Raw genomic sequence first — 17,299 nt, forward strand, 5'->3', positions numbered from 1 at the left:
CTGAAATAGAGAGGGCTACTTACACAATGATAGCTGGGAACAGGGTCAGGGAGAATGACATTCCCAATACCATTCTAAAGAAGAAAAAGCAGCTTCACCAAATAGTCTTTGTTCTATTAAACTCTTTCCATGAACTTCTTATCATCTTCTTAAAGACTAGGCACAAGTAACCAGAATGTCAGAAAAAGCCAATGTTCTCATTTTACAGATAGGAAAACTAAGGCCCATAAAAGTGACTTGCCCAAGGTCACACACATTGAGACTAAAAACCATAAATTCTGATTCAGTCTGTTAGTCTTTTCAATGTACCATTTCTACTCAAAAGCCTTAAAAAAAAAAAAAAAAACAGACAAGTGCTTGAAGCTGTGTCAAAAGCTCAGCTCTTCTAAGCTGGGGTGAGACAGCTCAGGACTGGAGATAAGACTAAGAAGGATGTTGGACCGAGCCTACTCAGAAAAGCCAAGTGAGAAGCCTAGGCATACAAAAGGCACATATAAAGAATTTAGCAACTGGATGGTGTGATCACTCACCTAGAGCCAGACATTCTGGAATGTGAAGTCAAGTGGCCCTTAGGAAGCACCACTACGAACAAAGCTAGTGGAGGTGATGGAATTCCAGTTGAGCTATTTCAAATCCTAAAAGATGATGCTGTGAAAGCGCTGCACTCAATATGTCAGCAAATTTGGAAAACTCAGCAGTGGCCACAGGACTGGAAAAGGTCAGTTTTCATTCAAATCCCACAGAAAGACAATGGCAAAGAATGTTCAAACTACCACACAATTGCACTCATCTCACATGCTAGTAAAGTAATGCTCAAAATTCTCCAAGCCAGATTTCAATAGTACATGAAATTCCAGATGTTCAGGCTGGATTTAGAATAGGCAGGGAAGCCAGAGATCAAATTGCCAGCATCCGTTGGATCAATGAACAAGTGATAAAGTTCCAGAAAAACATCTATTTCTGCTTTATTGACTATGCCAAACCCTTTGACTGTGTGGATCACAACAAACTGTGGAAAATTCTTAAAGAGATGGGAATACCAGACCACCTGACTTGCATCTTGAGAAATCTATATGCAGGTCAAATAGCAACAGCTAGAACTGGACATGGAACAACAGACTGGTTCCAAATCGGAAAAGGAGTACATCAAGGCTATATATTGTCACCCTGCTTATTTAACTTATATGCAGACTACATCATGAGAAAAGCTGGGCTGGATGAAGCACAAGCTGGAATCAAGATTGCCGGGAGAAATATCAACAACTTCAGATATTCAGGTGATACCACACTTATGGCAGAAAGCGAAGAAGAACTAAAGAGCCTCTTGATTAAATTGAAAGAGGAGAGTGAAAAATTTGCCTTAAAACTCAACATTCAGAAAACTAAGATCATGACACCCAGTCCCATCACTTAATAGCAAATAGATGGGGAAACAGTGGAAACAGTGGCAGACTTTGTTTTTTGGGGGCTCCAAAATCACTGCAGATGGTGACTGCAGCCATGAAATTAAAAGATGCTTGCTCCTTGGAAGAAAAGTTATGACCAACCTAGACAGCTTATTAAAAAGCAGAGACATTACTTTGCCAACAAAGGTCCATCTAGTCAAAGCTATGGTTTTTCCAGTAGTCATGTATGGATGTGAGAGTTAAATTATAAAGAAAGCTGAGCAAAATTGATGCTTTTGAACTATGGTGTTGGAAGACTCTTGAGAGTCTCCTGGACTCCAAGGAGATCCACCTGGTCCATCCTAAAGCAAATCAGTCCTATATATTCATTGGAAGGACTGATGCTGAAGCTGAAACTCCAGTACTTTGGCCACCTGATGTGAAGAACTGACTCATCTGAAAAGACTCTGACACTGGGAAAGATTGAAGGTGAGAGGAAAAGGGGACGACAAAGGATGAGATGGTTGGATGGCATCACCGACTCAATGGACATGAGTTTGAGTAAACTCCGGGAGTTGGTGATGAACAGACAGGCCTGGTGTGCTGCAGTCCATGGGGTCACAAAGAGTCAGACTGGGGTCACAAAGAGTCAGACACAACTGAGCAAGTGAACGGAACTTAACTGAAGGCTTTAGCTACTGCAAAGAAGTAGTTTCAGATGCTGAGAGCCCAACCTGCCCCCCCCCCCCACCCCCACACCCTGAGCCTTTTCAGGCCATGCAAGACTACTCTTAAACTATCAGAGATCTAGGTAAGAAGCTAGAGAGTGGTGATCAGGCAGGGGTGAGGAGGACAAGAAAAGATAAGAAAGCAAGGTGGAGAAATCAGTCATTCCAGAGCTCTCCCATCTTCCTCTCTCCTTTCTCACTGGTCCCCACCCTGGCCCCAACAAAGGGGCCACCTCCTGTTCTAACAAGCTCTAAACAAGAAGAAAAGTTTGTAGGTGGCATTATACAAACATGAGGAAGTTATTCCCTGTACCGAAAAAGAACAAGACACTAGTTGAGGTGGCAAAGGCATTTCAGGGGGGAAAATATAGCCAAATAAGGCATACTTGACTTGTAGGGAATCATCAGGAAAGATTCCAGAAGCTGACGTCGCAGGGAGGAAGCCTTTAGTCATTGGTTTCCTCTGGCAACTGGCCTAAGGCCAGGCAGCAAACTCCCAACCTTAGGAAAATGCCCGGGTTATGGCAGAGAGAAAGGCAACTAAATCTAAATTTTCCCTAGGCCCTCTTCAGGTCCTGCTGGAGCACCTCTCCAAGTAACAGCAAAGAGGTATAGTGTAACTCTGAAGCAAAGTGGCAAATGTTCTCACCAATTATATGCTAGATCCACCATGGCCCCAGTGCCAAGAAGAGTAAGGAACCTGAAGAAAAGGGCTCTATTTCAGTTATATATTTCTGTTATCATTGACACTTTCAATATAAAGAAAAATTAAAAGGTAAAAATGACTTCTGGTCTCAACAAGGGAACTTCTGTGGATTAGTCAACCTCCCAGGAATATCCGTGAGTATATTTGGAGAGAAGATTAGCTCACTTAAAACTTTTGAAAATACCAAAGGTTTGTATAGCTTAACTAATGACACCCAAATGGACTATTACTTTGACCCCCAACCCCCAACTCCATACCACAGATTAATCAACCCCAGTCAGAGATTACAACAGGTTAAAACATCTTTGTATACTTATCTAACCTTCAGGCTGAGATTTCTGAAAAAGAACAGGGAGGTGGGAGGGGTAAGAGGCAGATTACACCAACACAGTAAGATTAGGAACCTTATCTATACATACTTCACTGGAGGAAAATGAGCCTTAAACTTTCCCAGGTATTTAAGGGAGGCCAAGACTAAAGATAGGAAAGAAATGCTGACCAAGCCTGATAGGTATGCCTTATTCCCCCTCCTATCTGCCAAATAAATATACAGGAAAAGATTTCTCATGATTATACTTTGTTATTGTTACATACGATCAAATGTCCACACCTCAATTTTTCACTCATTAGACTCTGATTGATATCCTGGCCATACAAAGTATCTATCAAATTCCTACAAAGTAGAAGGGTCACCAAGCACAGAAAGAAACTTCAACCTTTGAAGTCACCAATCATAGTAGCTACCTGGCAAAACAATACTACTAAGCTAACACAGTGGTAGGTCACCATACCACTGGCCTAGGAACTATGTCACTAACCTTATACCACAACAAGCCCACTGATAGGAGCATCCAATATGCTTCTATCATCAGGCACAGACAAAGAGCTATTTTTTGAAAGTCACCCAAAAGATCCTTTCTCCAAGTTTAAAGGCCCAGATAGTACAGCTGAGTCCTCACCAGAAAATGACATATCTATCAGGCATACCTATCAGGCTTGGTCACTTTTCAATCTACCACAATCGCAACACAAGGGAATCCTCCCCTCACTTCAGCACATCAAGCCTTCCTTCGTTTCAGGCAAACTCATTTTTAAGAGAACAGTGTGGCCTAGGGCCACTTGGTTTACACCCACATATGGAAACTGTCACTGTCCCCCTCAGAACAGCCATTGCCCTCGAGGGTATACACCCTTCAAGGCCCTGTTTATGTCCCAATAAACTCCCTTCTCAAAATCTATAGAAAATGCCATGTATACATTTTTTCAAACTGTGTTTTAGTGAGTTCGCCCTAAATCTCCAGGTAAATAGATCTAAAGTGAAAGTCGCTCAGTCGTGTCCGACTCTTTGTGACCCCGTGGACTGTAGCCTACCAGGCCCCTCCCTCCATGGGATTCTCCAGGCAAGAGTACTGGAGTGGGTTGCCATTTCCTTCTCCAGGGGATCTTCCCAACCCAGGGATCGAACCCAGGTCTCCTGCATTCCAGGCAGACGCTTTAACCTCTGAGCCACGAGGGAAGCCCAGCAGAGGGTTAGTTCCATAAATAATAATAACATTTGCATAGCACTGATTAGATACTGGCCACAGTTCTAAGCTCTTTATAGAAACTTACCCCATTTAATCCTTAAACAACCCTATCAGATAGGTATCTTCAACTTTACAGTTGAGGAAAATGAAGCACAGAAGTTAAGCAACTTGCCCAAGGCTACAAAACTATTAACAGTTGGTCACAGAGCTGGGATCTGAATCCAAGCAATTTGGTTCCAGAGTTTATGTTTTTCACCAATACTCTATATTCCCCTTTCTATAAAGGCCTGAAAAGTCCTTTTTTGGCTAGCTACCTTCACTGGGGGGCTTCCTAGTGGTGCAGCAGTAAAGAATTTGCCTGCCAATTTAGGAGATGCAAGAGACAGGGGTTTGATCCCTAGGTCAGGAAGATCTCCTGGAGTAGGAAATGGAAACTCATTTTAGTATTCTTGCCTGGAAAATACCATGGACAGAGGAGCTTGGCAGGCTACAGTCCACAGGGTCGCAAAGAGTTGGACATGACTGAGCACGCCTGCACCTTCATTGGGTCTGGCCTACAAAACCTAGAGATAAGTAGTGAGAGTTGAGGTCAGGAGACTCCAGTTTGTATTCAAATATTGTCACCAAAGTGAAAGAAAGTACCATAATATTCTCCTAACTCAAGGAACATGTCAAGCTGGACCACTGAGAATACAAAGAGGTCAGAGATCAAAATTTTAAATGGCAAAGAGAAAGCGGGGAATTTGGGTGAGGGGCAGGCAGGAAGAGGAAAAAGTCATTCTGAGGCCCCAGAAGAACTGAGTCACCCACTGACTGAAACCTGCTGCAGCAGAAGCTATTTAGGGGAACTCCATTGTGGCATTGTGGTCATACTGTTAATGTAATCACCACAGAGCCAATTCTCTGGATGTTGGTGTCCCATGAGTAAAAAGAGTCATCATCCTTTCAAGTCAGGCAAGTCCAGTGAGACACCACTAACTTGGGAATCAGGAAAGTCAAGTTCTCCTTTCAATACTGTTACAAACTTCATGTGACCCTGAACAAAAGGCAATGGCACCTCATTCCAGTACTCTTGCCTGGAAAATCCCATGGATGGAGGAGCCTGGTAGGCTGCAGTCCATGGGGTAGCTAAGAGTCAGACACGACTGAGCGACTTCACTTTCACTTTTCACTTTCACGCATTGGAGAAGGAAATGGCAAGCCACTCCAGTGTTCTTGCCTGGAGAATCCCAGGTACAGGGGAGCCTGGTGGGCTGCCATCTATGGGGTTGCACAGAATCGGACACGACTAAAACGACTTATCAGCAGCAGCAGCAATAAAGACTCTTACGACAGTGAAGCCTAGTTGCAAGCAGGAAAACATAGCTAGTCTCCTCTCCTTACCTCCTTTCTGTGCACATATCTACTTTCTACCATGCTTCACAGTCAAAGCAAAACACTTACCTTCCTGGGAAGTGCTACAAAGAATCCCAAAAGCAAGGTCAGAGCCTGAACCATCTGGATTATCTCCAAACAAAGTAACCTTTGAGATAAGCACTACATACACAGAAGGACTTGCTCTCAGGACCATTTTAACACTACAGTCCAGTCTCTGGTCACCCATAGCACAAAAGAAGAAAATGCTGAATATCTTGCAGTGAGTTCCATTTAAAAGGCAGACATTTATTATTTCCCACCTATCTGGAGTCAGACAAGTTGAATTTTAGTCCACAGCTCTATCATCAATTCATTCAAATCACTTCTCTTTCCTGGGCTTTGGTGAACACATGTATACCTGTGGCGGATTCATGTTGATATATGGCAAAACCAATACAATATTGTAAAGTTAAAAAATAAAATTAAATTAAAAAAAGAAAAAAATAAATAAAATAAAAATAAAAATGAAACATTGTCTAAATTAAAAAAAATAAAATAAAATATAAACTAAACTTAAACTAAAAAGTTTCAAGGCCAGCTCATTTACTCTGTGATTCAAAACACTTCTGTGAGAAACCCAGACCACTCAGAACAATCAGCTAAAAGGGAAACAACTTAAGGCTAAGGAAGCTCTGGGTCATCCTAAGTACAGATGCATTTGAAATGCTGTACCCCACAATAGCCAGCCCTCAGTGCACTGGTGGTAGATACCTTAAGAGGTTGGTTTATGCCCACTACCTCCTCACTGTCTACCAGAATATCTAACCACCACACTTGAGGTTAAAGTAAACTTGAAACATAACTCAGTAGCTTCCTAGCCTCTCAGCAGAACTGGGGGTGTGGGCGCAGGGCAGGAGACAGGCAGGGAGGAGCTATGCTTCAGGCAGGCAGTGAGAAGAAAAGAGGGGAAATCCATCAAGTTTTCGGTGTTTGAGGCTCCTAGGTCAACCACAATCTTTACAATATACTCTCAGTTGGTTTCTTTCTTGTTCCCTACATAGATATAGCCCTTTCCCCTCCATAGAATCAAGAAGAAATGGCCCAGAACACTCATGCCAGTGTTCATGTCAGAGCTACTAATGAGACAAACCAACTCCAATGCTAGAAGCTCTCTATTCTGAACCCAGTACCCAGGAAGAAAAAACACTCCAGAGGTGTAAGGGGACAAGAAAATACCTTTTAGCAACTGCTCTTCAACTGTATTCTCAGCATAGCCTAGCACACTTCCTGGTACAAAGAAGGCACTCAAATTTTAAGGAAAGAATGTCTGAAGGAAGAAGACACAAAAATGGGAGGCCTGAGGGCTGTACCATCAAGGCTTTCAAGAGCATCAGTAGGGGCTTCCTTGGTGGTTCAGGTGGTAAAGAATCTGTCTGCAATGTAGGAGACCTGGGTTCAATTCCTGGATCAGAAAGATCCCCGGGAGAAGGGAATGGCTACCCACTCCAGTGTTCTTGCCTGGAGAATTCCATGGACAGATGTACTTACAAAAAGAAAATAAGATCAAACTGAGGGAGTTACTTAATTTATGATAAATATTTCTCTATAATAAGTGACAATATCCAAAAAAATTTCTCAACTTATAAAAGAGCATCAATACTAGAAGGGTCCCTCAGTTCAGTTCAGTTCAGTTGCTCAGTCGTGTCCAACTCTTTGCGACCCCATGAATTGCGGCACGCCAGGCCTCCCTGTCCATCACCAACTCCCGGAGTTCACTCAAACTCATGTCCATCGAGTCGGTAATGCCATCCAGCCATCTCATCCTCTGTCGTCCCCTTCTCCTCCTGCCCCCAATCCCTCCCAGCATCAGGGTCTTTTCCAGTGAGTCAACTCTTCCCATGAGGTGGCCAAATATTGGAGTTTCAGCTTTAGCATCCCTAGAGTGTATCTATTACTAGTACAGTTCTCTTATGACAAGTTGGAGACTGAGGGCCTGAAGAAAGAACCTGCATAAAGGCCCACTTCATTTGGATCACTTAACTAAGGTCAGGGAATATGTCCTTCTTACATGGAAGAAGAAGGAAAACTATCAAGTCAGTGTTACCTGCCATTTCCCAACACTCACCTTCCAAATTAATGCAATCCTAAGCTAACCCCCCAAGTGACTGCTCCTATAACACAAATCAGAACCTGGAACTGAAAACTTTTTCAGCTCTATCAAGTATGAAATAGGAGGAAGGATGAACAGCAAAACCAGTCAATCATAATAAGACTACCTCTTTTACTTGACCAACAGACTGCACCCAAAAGAAACTACCTTTATACCGTTTTTTCTTTGGGGGCAGAAGAATAGAGTGAGGTAGCAGGGAGAAAATATCCTGAGTTGGGAAAGATACACATGATAAACTCAGTTCTATCTTTGAAATATCAGAAACAGACTGCTCCCAATCTGTAATGATGCCAATTGTCACCAGCTTAAACAGGAAAGACCCAATCCGAGTAGTGTGGGTAGCCAGATATTCTCCCTTCTAAGGACCTTAAGTCTTGTAATTCCAGTGAGGGGGACTCCCAGAAGACACAAAGGGACCTAGATATACTGTTGCCAAGTAACACTGTTAGAATAATTTCAGAGTAAATCTAGCTGTCAACTGAGCCTATCCAGAGAGAATTGGAATTGGAGTCAGAGAAATAGAACAAATGACCTCTAAATGTCCCTTCCAGCTCTATCATTCAGTACAGCAATCTCCTGAGAGGAGAAAGAGAAAAGTGAGAACACCCTTAAAACAAACTACTGTTATAGTCAGCTAGATAATAATGAAGAGTTAGTAGACCTATGATCCATACCATCTGTCACCTACTCACAGAGCAGCCTTCCCTTCCCCAAGCCTAAGATGATAGGATATAGATTAGCTGGTACCTTTGAGGGTCCCACAAGGGCTCTCCTGCCCCACTAGCCCATCTCTGCCCAGAGAGCTATTGAAGAAAAATCCTAAAGGAAATCTCCAAGATGGTTTCTGCTCTACCATCTAAACTTTCACAGAGGGCTAAGTGAACTGGAGAACCAAGTGGAAAGATAGATGCAGGATCCAAAAAGCCAATCTCTCACACAACCTCCATTCCTGATCCCTTGTCCACCCCTGAAGTCTACGGGCAGGGCTGATTCAAGGGTTAAAAGACTGATATTCTGCCTTCTATTCACCAAGTACCACTTTAGTGCCACTCGAGTGGCTCAAGCAATGCCAGGAATGGCAGAATAAACAGTCCACATGCCCCTGTTAAAATTTAGCTGAATGCAGACCCTGAAGCCCTCAAATACTTTAAGGAACTGGGTTCTTTACATTTGCTCATATGGATGGTCCCATCAATGACCATTTGATCACCTTTCCCTTGAGTTAGAGCTAAAAACTCAACAAACTGAAGAGGTTTTACCAAGAAATGATCCTGTAACTAAGTCACAGATTTAAATCTTATCCTCTCTACTGACTTACTGCATCATTCTAGGTCATTATGGGTCTCACTTTTGCCATGAGAACAATAAACCAAAAACTCAGGAACACCCTGAAAATTCAAAACAGTCACTTTTTAGGGAATACAGAGTCCCAAAGACTTTGTGATCTAAAAAAAAGTTAAAGAGGGTAGAGGGGAGAAAACTTTTTTTTTTTTAACAACTGTCTTATCATCATCAAAGTATAGATGGCAGTTAATAAGCTTCTGTATTCTGGTTACTTAAAGTAGACTCAGGAAACTGGCAAGTAGAGGCACAGAATACAAGAGGTGGTTGGGGGCAGGGATGCAGAAAGGCATGTTTTAACAGATTTAAAGGGAGATAGGTGACTAAGGGAGAAAATGGGCTGTAAAAGTGAAACCAAGCCTGGACAGACTGTAGACATGGTTCATATGAATGAATGAATTGATTTTTCCACTATCGTCCTTATCTGTCATGCTCCAGAAGTAGCCTAAAGCACACTAGTGAAATAGGCTTCCCAGATGGCTCAGTGGTAAAGGAATCTTCCTGCCAATGAGGGAGACGGAGGAGATGTGGGTTTGATCTCTGGGTTGGAAATATCCCCTAGAGGAGGAAATGGCAACCTACTCCAGTATTCTTGCCTGAAAAATTCCATGGACAGAGGAGTCTGGCAGGCTACAGTCCATGGGGTTGCAAAGAGTCGGACATGACTTAGTGACCGAGTATGCACAAACACACGCTAGTGAAGAAGGAATGGGAAATAAGGAATTTTCTCCCTTCATTAAAGTTACTAGCTGGTATGCAGTGAACTAGAAGTGTGCCCCTGGATACCTCAACAGCGGGATAAGGAATGGGAAAAGTAACAGGAGGCACCTGGTGACACCTGGAACTCTCACCAGGAGACCACACAAATACCAACATTAGTTACTCTGCCCAAATCATCCACTTCCTTTTATCTAAGGACCAGAAAGACCTGAAAATAAAGGTCAATTTGCTTTGAGCAAAAGAAGGGGCTCAACTTCAATAATACTTCAGTGAGTGAGAATAGAAGGTCAATGGGATGAGCATCAAGAAGCATGGACCCCAATCTTGATTCTGTCATCATGTGCCCTTAGGTGGTAGGTCCTTTCCTGTTAGGCCTAAATATCCTCATTAGTTAAAAGAGAGAGAGAGAGAGAGAGAGGGAGAGAGATCTACTAGATAGTGTGTGAGATCCCTTTTCAGGTTAAGATTCTATGGTCTTAACAGGCATAATACAGTTGTTTCTCCTAAGTTAACCTTTCTTTGAAGCAAAAAGCATGGGAAATTCTCTAAAGCTTCCAGTCTATCAAAATGTAGCCCTCTCCTTCCAGCATGATTCAAGTTTCAGTCAGTCTGCATAAAAATACTTTCACTACCCTAGGCCTGACGTCCAACAGCTCATACTCCAATCTCTCTCCACAACAGGAAGATCACCATGCTGTCTTCCTTGTCACTTTTCACTGAGATATGGTGGTTTAGATAACTTTGAAATCATTTCCAGGCACATTAAAGTTGTATTTAAATAAGAGATATTTCAGAACTGAGGATGAGAGATGCCACATGTGTTGCAGGGCACAGTCAATTCCCAGAGATCCACATGCCTATTTAGGCAAAGACACATCTGAAGAAGAGCCAAGGAGTCAACCACAGAGATAAAATCAAAGAGAGGGTCCTGGAAGGATTTTTATGATCCTCTGTAAAGCAGAGACTTTTCCCCCACTCCCTCTTTTTTCAAAACCATTCTCTCTCACTTTGTGTGTATGTGGTATGGGGGTGGGGAGTGTGTGGAAAAGCCCCATGTCATAAAACCATGAGCAATGAAAAGATGAAGATGGTGGGAGTATACACTTGTTGAAAACTTGCTGTTTCTGAAGGACAGGGTTCTGGAAAGGAAAGAATCACTTGGCAGTAAGGCTGGAACACAACAACGTGGCAACCAAAGCTCAGCACACACCCAAAGTACTGTCCCCCACCCCTTTCTTTTAGGGACCCTCAGTCCTTCCCACCACTGCTAGTCACTATCTCAGTTCTACAAGGCTCAGGCTGTCCTCAGAAGAAGGGTCCGGCAGAACTGCGTAGCCTAAGCCAGTGCAACAAGCTGCTTGGCCTAAGGGACTCAAGCCAGGGTGGTCACCCAGCCTTCCAGAGCAAGGGAAGGGCCTCAGCAGCCATTTGGCATGACTTGCACAAAAGCAAGCAGGGCTCATTATTCAGGCACATCCCTCCCCCCTCCCTCCTGGGCATCCGGCCCCCCTAGGCCCCACTCCCAGGAGGCGTCTTCTCTTCTCAAAACAGTGGGGTGGAGACCAGATCCTAGAAGCTACCACCACTCTAGAAAGGTGTGGCCCCACAGAAGAGTCCACACCTCACAGAACAGTCTGGAGTAGACAGGAGGAAATAGCCCGTGAGTAATGGGAAAGGCAGGGATTTGGCAAGTGAAGAGAAGGAAAAAACCAGTCTTCTTCTCAAAGTCTTCTTCCCTCCCTTCAGACTGGTGTCTAGTGAATTGTTAGCGCTCCTGGGCAAGAGTAAGTGGCCTCGATGAGTCCATCCACAACTCTCCTCTTCTAGTGGGAAACAGCTGAAGCTGTCTGGGGAGGCTGTGGGAAAGGTGAGTAGGGGGTGCGGGATCCGCCCTGAGCAGCTCCCACCCTCCTACTTGCTTCTCGGTTCCCATGGCCCATCCTGGTCTGAGGCAGCCTGGCCCCATAAAAGCGCCAATTCCTGGACTGAGGTAACTGTTTTCCTCTGGATCAGAATTCTCTCCCCTGCGCCCAGGGCCCATCGTGGGTAAAAAGAGACCTTGGGCCCTTAAGGAAACCTTCCCTACTGTGGCATTCCAGACACAAGGAACTAGAATCTGAGAAAGAGGCCTGCCCCTCCCGGCCCACACTTCTACCCCGGGACCCCTCTACACTCGAGGACGCACCAGAGCCGGACTCCGCCCCTAACCTTCCCTGCTCCAGGCCTCCGCCGAGGGCGCGGCGGCGCGACCCGACGCGTGGCTGGCCAAGCCCCCGGCCATCCGCGAAGCGCTACGAGGGTCAGCAAGAGCCCCCAAGGCCGGCAGCGCCCACCCCAGACACTCACCGTCTTGGGCATGGTGGCGACAAAGGCAGCAGAGTTGGCGAAGTTTGGCCGGGAGCTGTCGGACGGCGCTGAGCACGCAGTACACACGGCTGACTCCGGGGACTGGGGGCTCGGATTGGGTCTCTCTCTAGCGTCGGGACGACTGCTCGGCTTCCTGCTAACGGGCCACGACTTCACAAACCCCACCCAGGAAAGAGCCGCCCCCGTCGTACCGCCCGCTCCTTTATGTGGCCGGGCTTCCGCGCCGCTCCCCGCCCTCGCGCCCGCCTTCTAGCCGACCGCCAGCCTCGCCCCGCCCAGACCAGCCCTGCCCAGCCACACCAGCTACTTGGGGGCCTGGCTGGGCCTGGGCGCCTCAGTAGGGGATCCCAGCCCTCACCCGGGCCTGCCTGCCTCCTCTCTCACTCCCTTCACAGACCTTGGTCCTTCGCATCCGGGCCATCCGGCCCCACCTCCCAAGTAGGGCTGGGCCCTAGGCCGCACCCTGGAAAGAGGCTTACAGCCCTGACTGCAACTTTACACTAATTGGAGTTCAAGACCTGTCAAAATGGCTCTGACTCTCCAAAAGTTCTTCCTTCGTGTATCTGAACTCTTCTGTGGTTCCGCCTATGGATCTCAACTGAGGCCACACAAATCTACTACTCTCCCAAACAACTCCTCAGAGATCTGAAGATCCCCTGTACATCTGAAACTTCTCTTCTCTTGGCTAACCTGCCTCAGCTTCTCCAACGCTTCATCAGTTCTCTTCTGCGGAATTCTGTATGACTTTTCCCATCATAGTTTGTCCCCATCCTTGCTCAATCCTCATTTTTTATCAAAAATGGGCTCCTTTTTCCTATATCTGTCCTCTATTCAGTTTCCTTCCTTCAAATCCCAGTCTCCAACTTTCTGAAATCCTGATCCTGTAGCCCCACTGCAACATATTTACTGATATGTGATTCACTTTCTGATAATTCCACCAGGTTAGATACACCCTAGTGCATTCCTTTGAGATACATCTGCCAGAACCCTTCCTGCTTCTTTTCAAGTTCACAGAATCCCAACATAGAGGTGTTCTAGACTGTAACAGTCATCTAGTTAAGTCTGAGCTTTAGTTTGAAAGTGATGGGCCATAGTTATCCTTTCTCATATCCACTGGTAACTGTGTGGAGGCATGGTCTGAGTATTTTTTGTGAGGTAGGGCAATGTATACCTCAGGAATGATGAACCAGCTTGAGGCAGTGAAAAAGATATTTGGGAGGGATGGTCACAACACCTGGATTTTAGTCATAGCTTTGCCATTAACTCCCTCTCTGACCACTGTGTAGCCTTGGGTAAGCCCCGTCCCCTCTTTGGGCTTGAGGTTCCCCTTCTGTAACAAGAAAGGGCTGAACTCTTGGGCTTCCAAGGTCCTTTCCCAGTCTGACGTTATAAAAGGATAAGAAAGGAAGTAAACTTCCTAGGACAATAGATGAGTCTAGCAGTGTTGCATAAGGACTGGCTTTGCATTTTCTCTCAGGAATCAGCAGTCTTATTCTCTACTCCTCTGCTTTCCCAGCTCAACAGGGTCCATGTGTCAATGTGCCTCAGCTTCTCCCACTGCTGTCAAGATTCATTGATAAGTGTTAGGGTAAGCAAAGTTCCCTGCCCAAACCATTTTCTGGAGCTGAGCAGTTGACCCAAGGAAGGGCAGCACACCCCAGAAAGCCTCAGCAGCATGGGTAGCAATGACATCAATCACATTCCTTGACACTGCAGTGGCCCTTTTCCTCCAGTAGTTCAAGGAACTCACTGATTTCTTCATTCATATTCTAGAGCCTACAGGGGCCTAGAACTAGGCTAAGTGCTTAAAAGGGGAGGGGAAGTTGATTGGAAACTCCAACTTTCATTATCCATCCTGGAAAGTGGAAAGTCCCTGTGTGTCATTCCCCACATGCCATGCCCCAAACACACACACACACACACACAAGAGAGAGACCTGGTTAGGGAATGTCAAGCATCTGAACACAGTATTAAAGGGAAAAGAGACTCAGGAGTTCAAGTGAGGGGAAGGAAGTCAAAGGGTTAGGACGTTAAGGAGGTTGATGGAAAGAGAGGCTGAGAGAGGAGGAGGTGGTTGGCCCCCTGGGGAGAAGAAGGGTGGGGAATGGGAGGAAAACATAGGCTATCAGTGAGTGTTTAGTCTAGACCCCATTCAGGTCAAGGGAACTGAGGATCCAAAAGAGGAAAGAACTTATTCAAGATCTGGCAACCAGTGTGGAGAATGGATTCAGAAGTGATAGAGAAGACGAAGAACCCAGTTAAGCTGTTTCCATAATACAAGCAAGACTTTTTGAAGACTAGAACCAGATGAGTAGTGCCGCCCCTACTTTATCAGACAGAATCTTGGTATGGTGATTACAGTCAAGCAACTGAACATTGTTTGAAGTTTAGACTTGAAACCTCCTGGCTAGGAGGGACCTATATTTGATATCTCCATGTCTCCAAAGCAGAGCAGAGGAAGCTGAGGTGCTCTCTTGTTCTTCAGGATGGCCATCGAAACACACCTTTGTTTTTACCTCTTTGTAAAATATGTCATACCTGTATGGTCAGAACTTCTGAACTCTCCCATCCACCCTGCACCCTACCATGATCCCATGTGAATCGAGTTAGCTCAATCTTATTGGGGCCAAAGTAATCTCAAGAATTAGATTCAGATATGATGAGGTTTATGCCAGTGTTTGTAGAGAGAAGACGTGAAAATAAGGGCTAAACATCCCCTCATATGTTGGCTGGGTAAGGGAAATAAGAGGTGTGAAGACACCTGGGTTTTTAGAAGAGTTAAATTCAAAGTTCAAGGAGGAACAGGCAATTTTTTTTAAGCAGTAAAACTAGATGAGAGGCAGTATAGGGACATTCTGAAAGTGGAATCCAATGAAGCTAGGGTGGAGGTGTCTGAATCAGGAGTAGGAGATACAAAAGGAGAAATTTGACCTGAGCTCTAGGTCCATACATGAAGTCTAGTGGAAAGGCTCAGGATTCCTAGGGGGCTGGGGCTGTTCCAGAGCTGCAGCAAGTCTGGATGTGAGAGTTAAGAAACGGCAAGCAGGAACTGCATAAGGCTGATTTATGTGAAAGCCTATGTCAAGCTCAAGAGAGAGATGAGATTGAACTTGTAATCACCTCCCACTCCAGATATAAGCTCACTGCAGTAAACAAGCTTCTGCATTCTAAATTGCATTCCTTTTTCAGAGGACACAATAGTGCAGGAGAGGCAATATCAGAGAGTAAGTAGGTAGGGAGCAGTCCTGAATGCCAGGAGTACTTTGAATAAAAAAGCCCTCCCCCTCCTCCACCCAGTCCATTGGATGGTAAACAGTTGAAAGTTTCCCATCACTCAGAGGGCTGCTTTTCATTTTCATCACTGTTAGAAAGTCCTTCTTTACATCTAAATTTGATTTCTTCAGCTTAACTCTGCATAATTGCTCTTGGCTGATGCTTGGTTTAGGAATTAACTGAGCCTCTGAGTTGCTCTTCTCCTTCATTCATAGAAGAGATATGTATCAGAGAGATGAGGACAAACATAAGCTTGAGGCTACACACTCCAAGTCCTTCTCTCTCTCTTAATTCCCTTGGATCAGCAGCCCAAGCATTAGGCTATCTCTGCCCTTTACACAAACAAGAAAATAACAGAAAAATATACTCTTGTCTCCCCAAAGGGAAGAAGTCTTCTTGCTATAATATGGCTGAGAGTAAAACCTGAGCAGTAGAGAAATCTTGCTTTTAACCATCTTCTACCTATTTCTTGGAAAGAAAAAACTAGAGTTTGGGTTGAATATTTATTAATAATCATACTAATGGACCATAATGAGAGGGAAAACATTTTCTCTCTGGCTCTGCTTCTTAGTAGTAAGGCTGGAAACTTTTTGAGAGCTTTTTCCCCCCAGCCAACCAATATCAATTCAATTTGAGCCAGTGTCATCTTAGAATATGAAATTAGCCCTGCAGAGAGGGTCTCCCAGTCTCCCAGTGGAGTCACTAGCTCCCAGCCCTGTCCCAAGTAGCCAGTGACCAGCAACCACACCTATGTGGCTGGTCTGCCTATGGGCCCCAGAGAGAAAACAGCCCACTGAGCACATGGCCCTTCCTTCCATGAACAACCTACAATTCAAACTCGATACACTTAGAAGGAAACTATTCATCTGTGCATCCTTCCCATGCCTCCAGCAATGATCAGGTGTCTGCTAGGTGCCTGGTTCTCTGTGAGGCTCTGCAAGGGATACTCACCCTCTTCCTCCCCAGGAGCTCTCCTTCCCAGTGGCTCTGTATCTGTTGGTGGTTTTTCTGTTAGCACTGTCCTTTGTGTGCATGATGTCATCATCTTTAACTTTCCTCTGCCTGCCCCCTACCATCTGGTCACCAAGCCCTGCTGTGTGTCTGTCTGTTCTTCACAGCTTCTCTCTCCCCATCTCCACTGCCAGTGCCCTGTGTGAGTCCTCACTGACTCCCTGGTCTCCCTGACTTCAGGCTGCAGTACTAGGCCATCCTGCACATGGTCACCCTGGTGATCTTCAGAAAGGCAGCCTTCACCTATGCTCAGAAACATCCGATGACCCTCTCCACCCAACATACACACACCCTAACCTTTGCAGGCTTCTCTTGCTCCCACAGCTCCTCAGTAAACCTCTACTCCTCAAGCTAGGCTAGTCTCACTGCATACACACAGCCCTGTGTGCTTGCTCTTGTCTCTGCACAAAGCCCTCCCTTGATCTTTCCTGCCCACCTTGTGCTCTCTGCCTCCCCCTAGCTCTTGTAGTGCCTCAGTCTGCAGTGCTTATCTGGCCTCCATCCCACACCCTGCTTTGTCTTGTCAGCTGCTGCTTTTTCTCTTTTTTCCTCCATTCCAGGCTTGGCTGTAGTTGTTCCCAGAAAGGGATCACACTTTGTGTTCCATGAGGAAGTAGCACAGCATACTTCCAGGACATCTTTGAAGCTCAGGATAGATTGCTCAGCTAAAGAGAGAGATCTGCTGTTCTATTTCCAGCCGTACAAGCCTATCAACT

General features: G+C 45.3%; 1 protein-coding gene across 1 annotated transcript in view; it reads right to left on the bottom strand.

Moving 5' to 3' along the window:
* Positions 1 to 12,455, bottom strand: part of MSN (moesin) — a 72,689-nt gene extending 60,234 nt beyond the window's left edge. Inside the window, 1 exon segment of the mRNA NM_001046477.1 lies at positions 12,279 to 12,455. Within this exon segment, the coding sequence (NP_001039942.1) occupies positions 12,279 to 12,290 (12 nt within the window). The 5' untranslated portion in view covers positions 12,291 to 12,455.
* Between the last annotated feature and the right edge of the window lie 4,844 nt (positions 12,456 to 17,299).

Source organism: Bos taurus, chromosome X, assembly GCF_002263795.3.
Source record: "Bos taurus isolate L1 Dominette 01449 registration number 42190680 breed Hereford chromosome X, ARS-UCD2.0, whole genome shotgun sequence".
NCBI lineage: Eukaryota > Metazoa > Chordata > Mammalia > Artiodactyla > Bovidae > Bos > Bos taurus.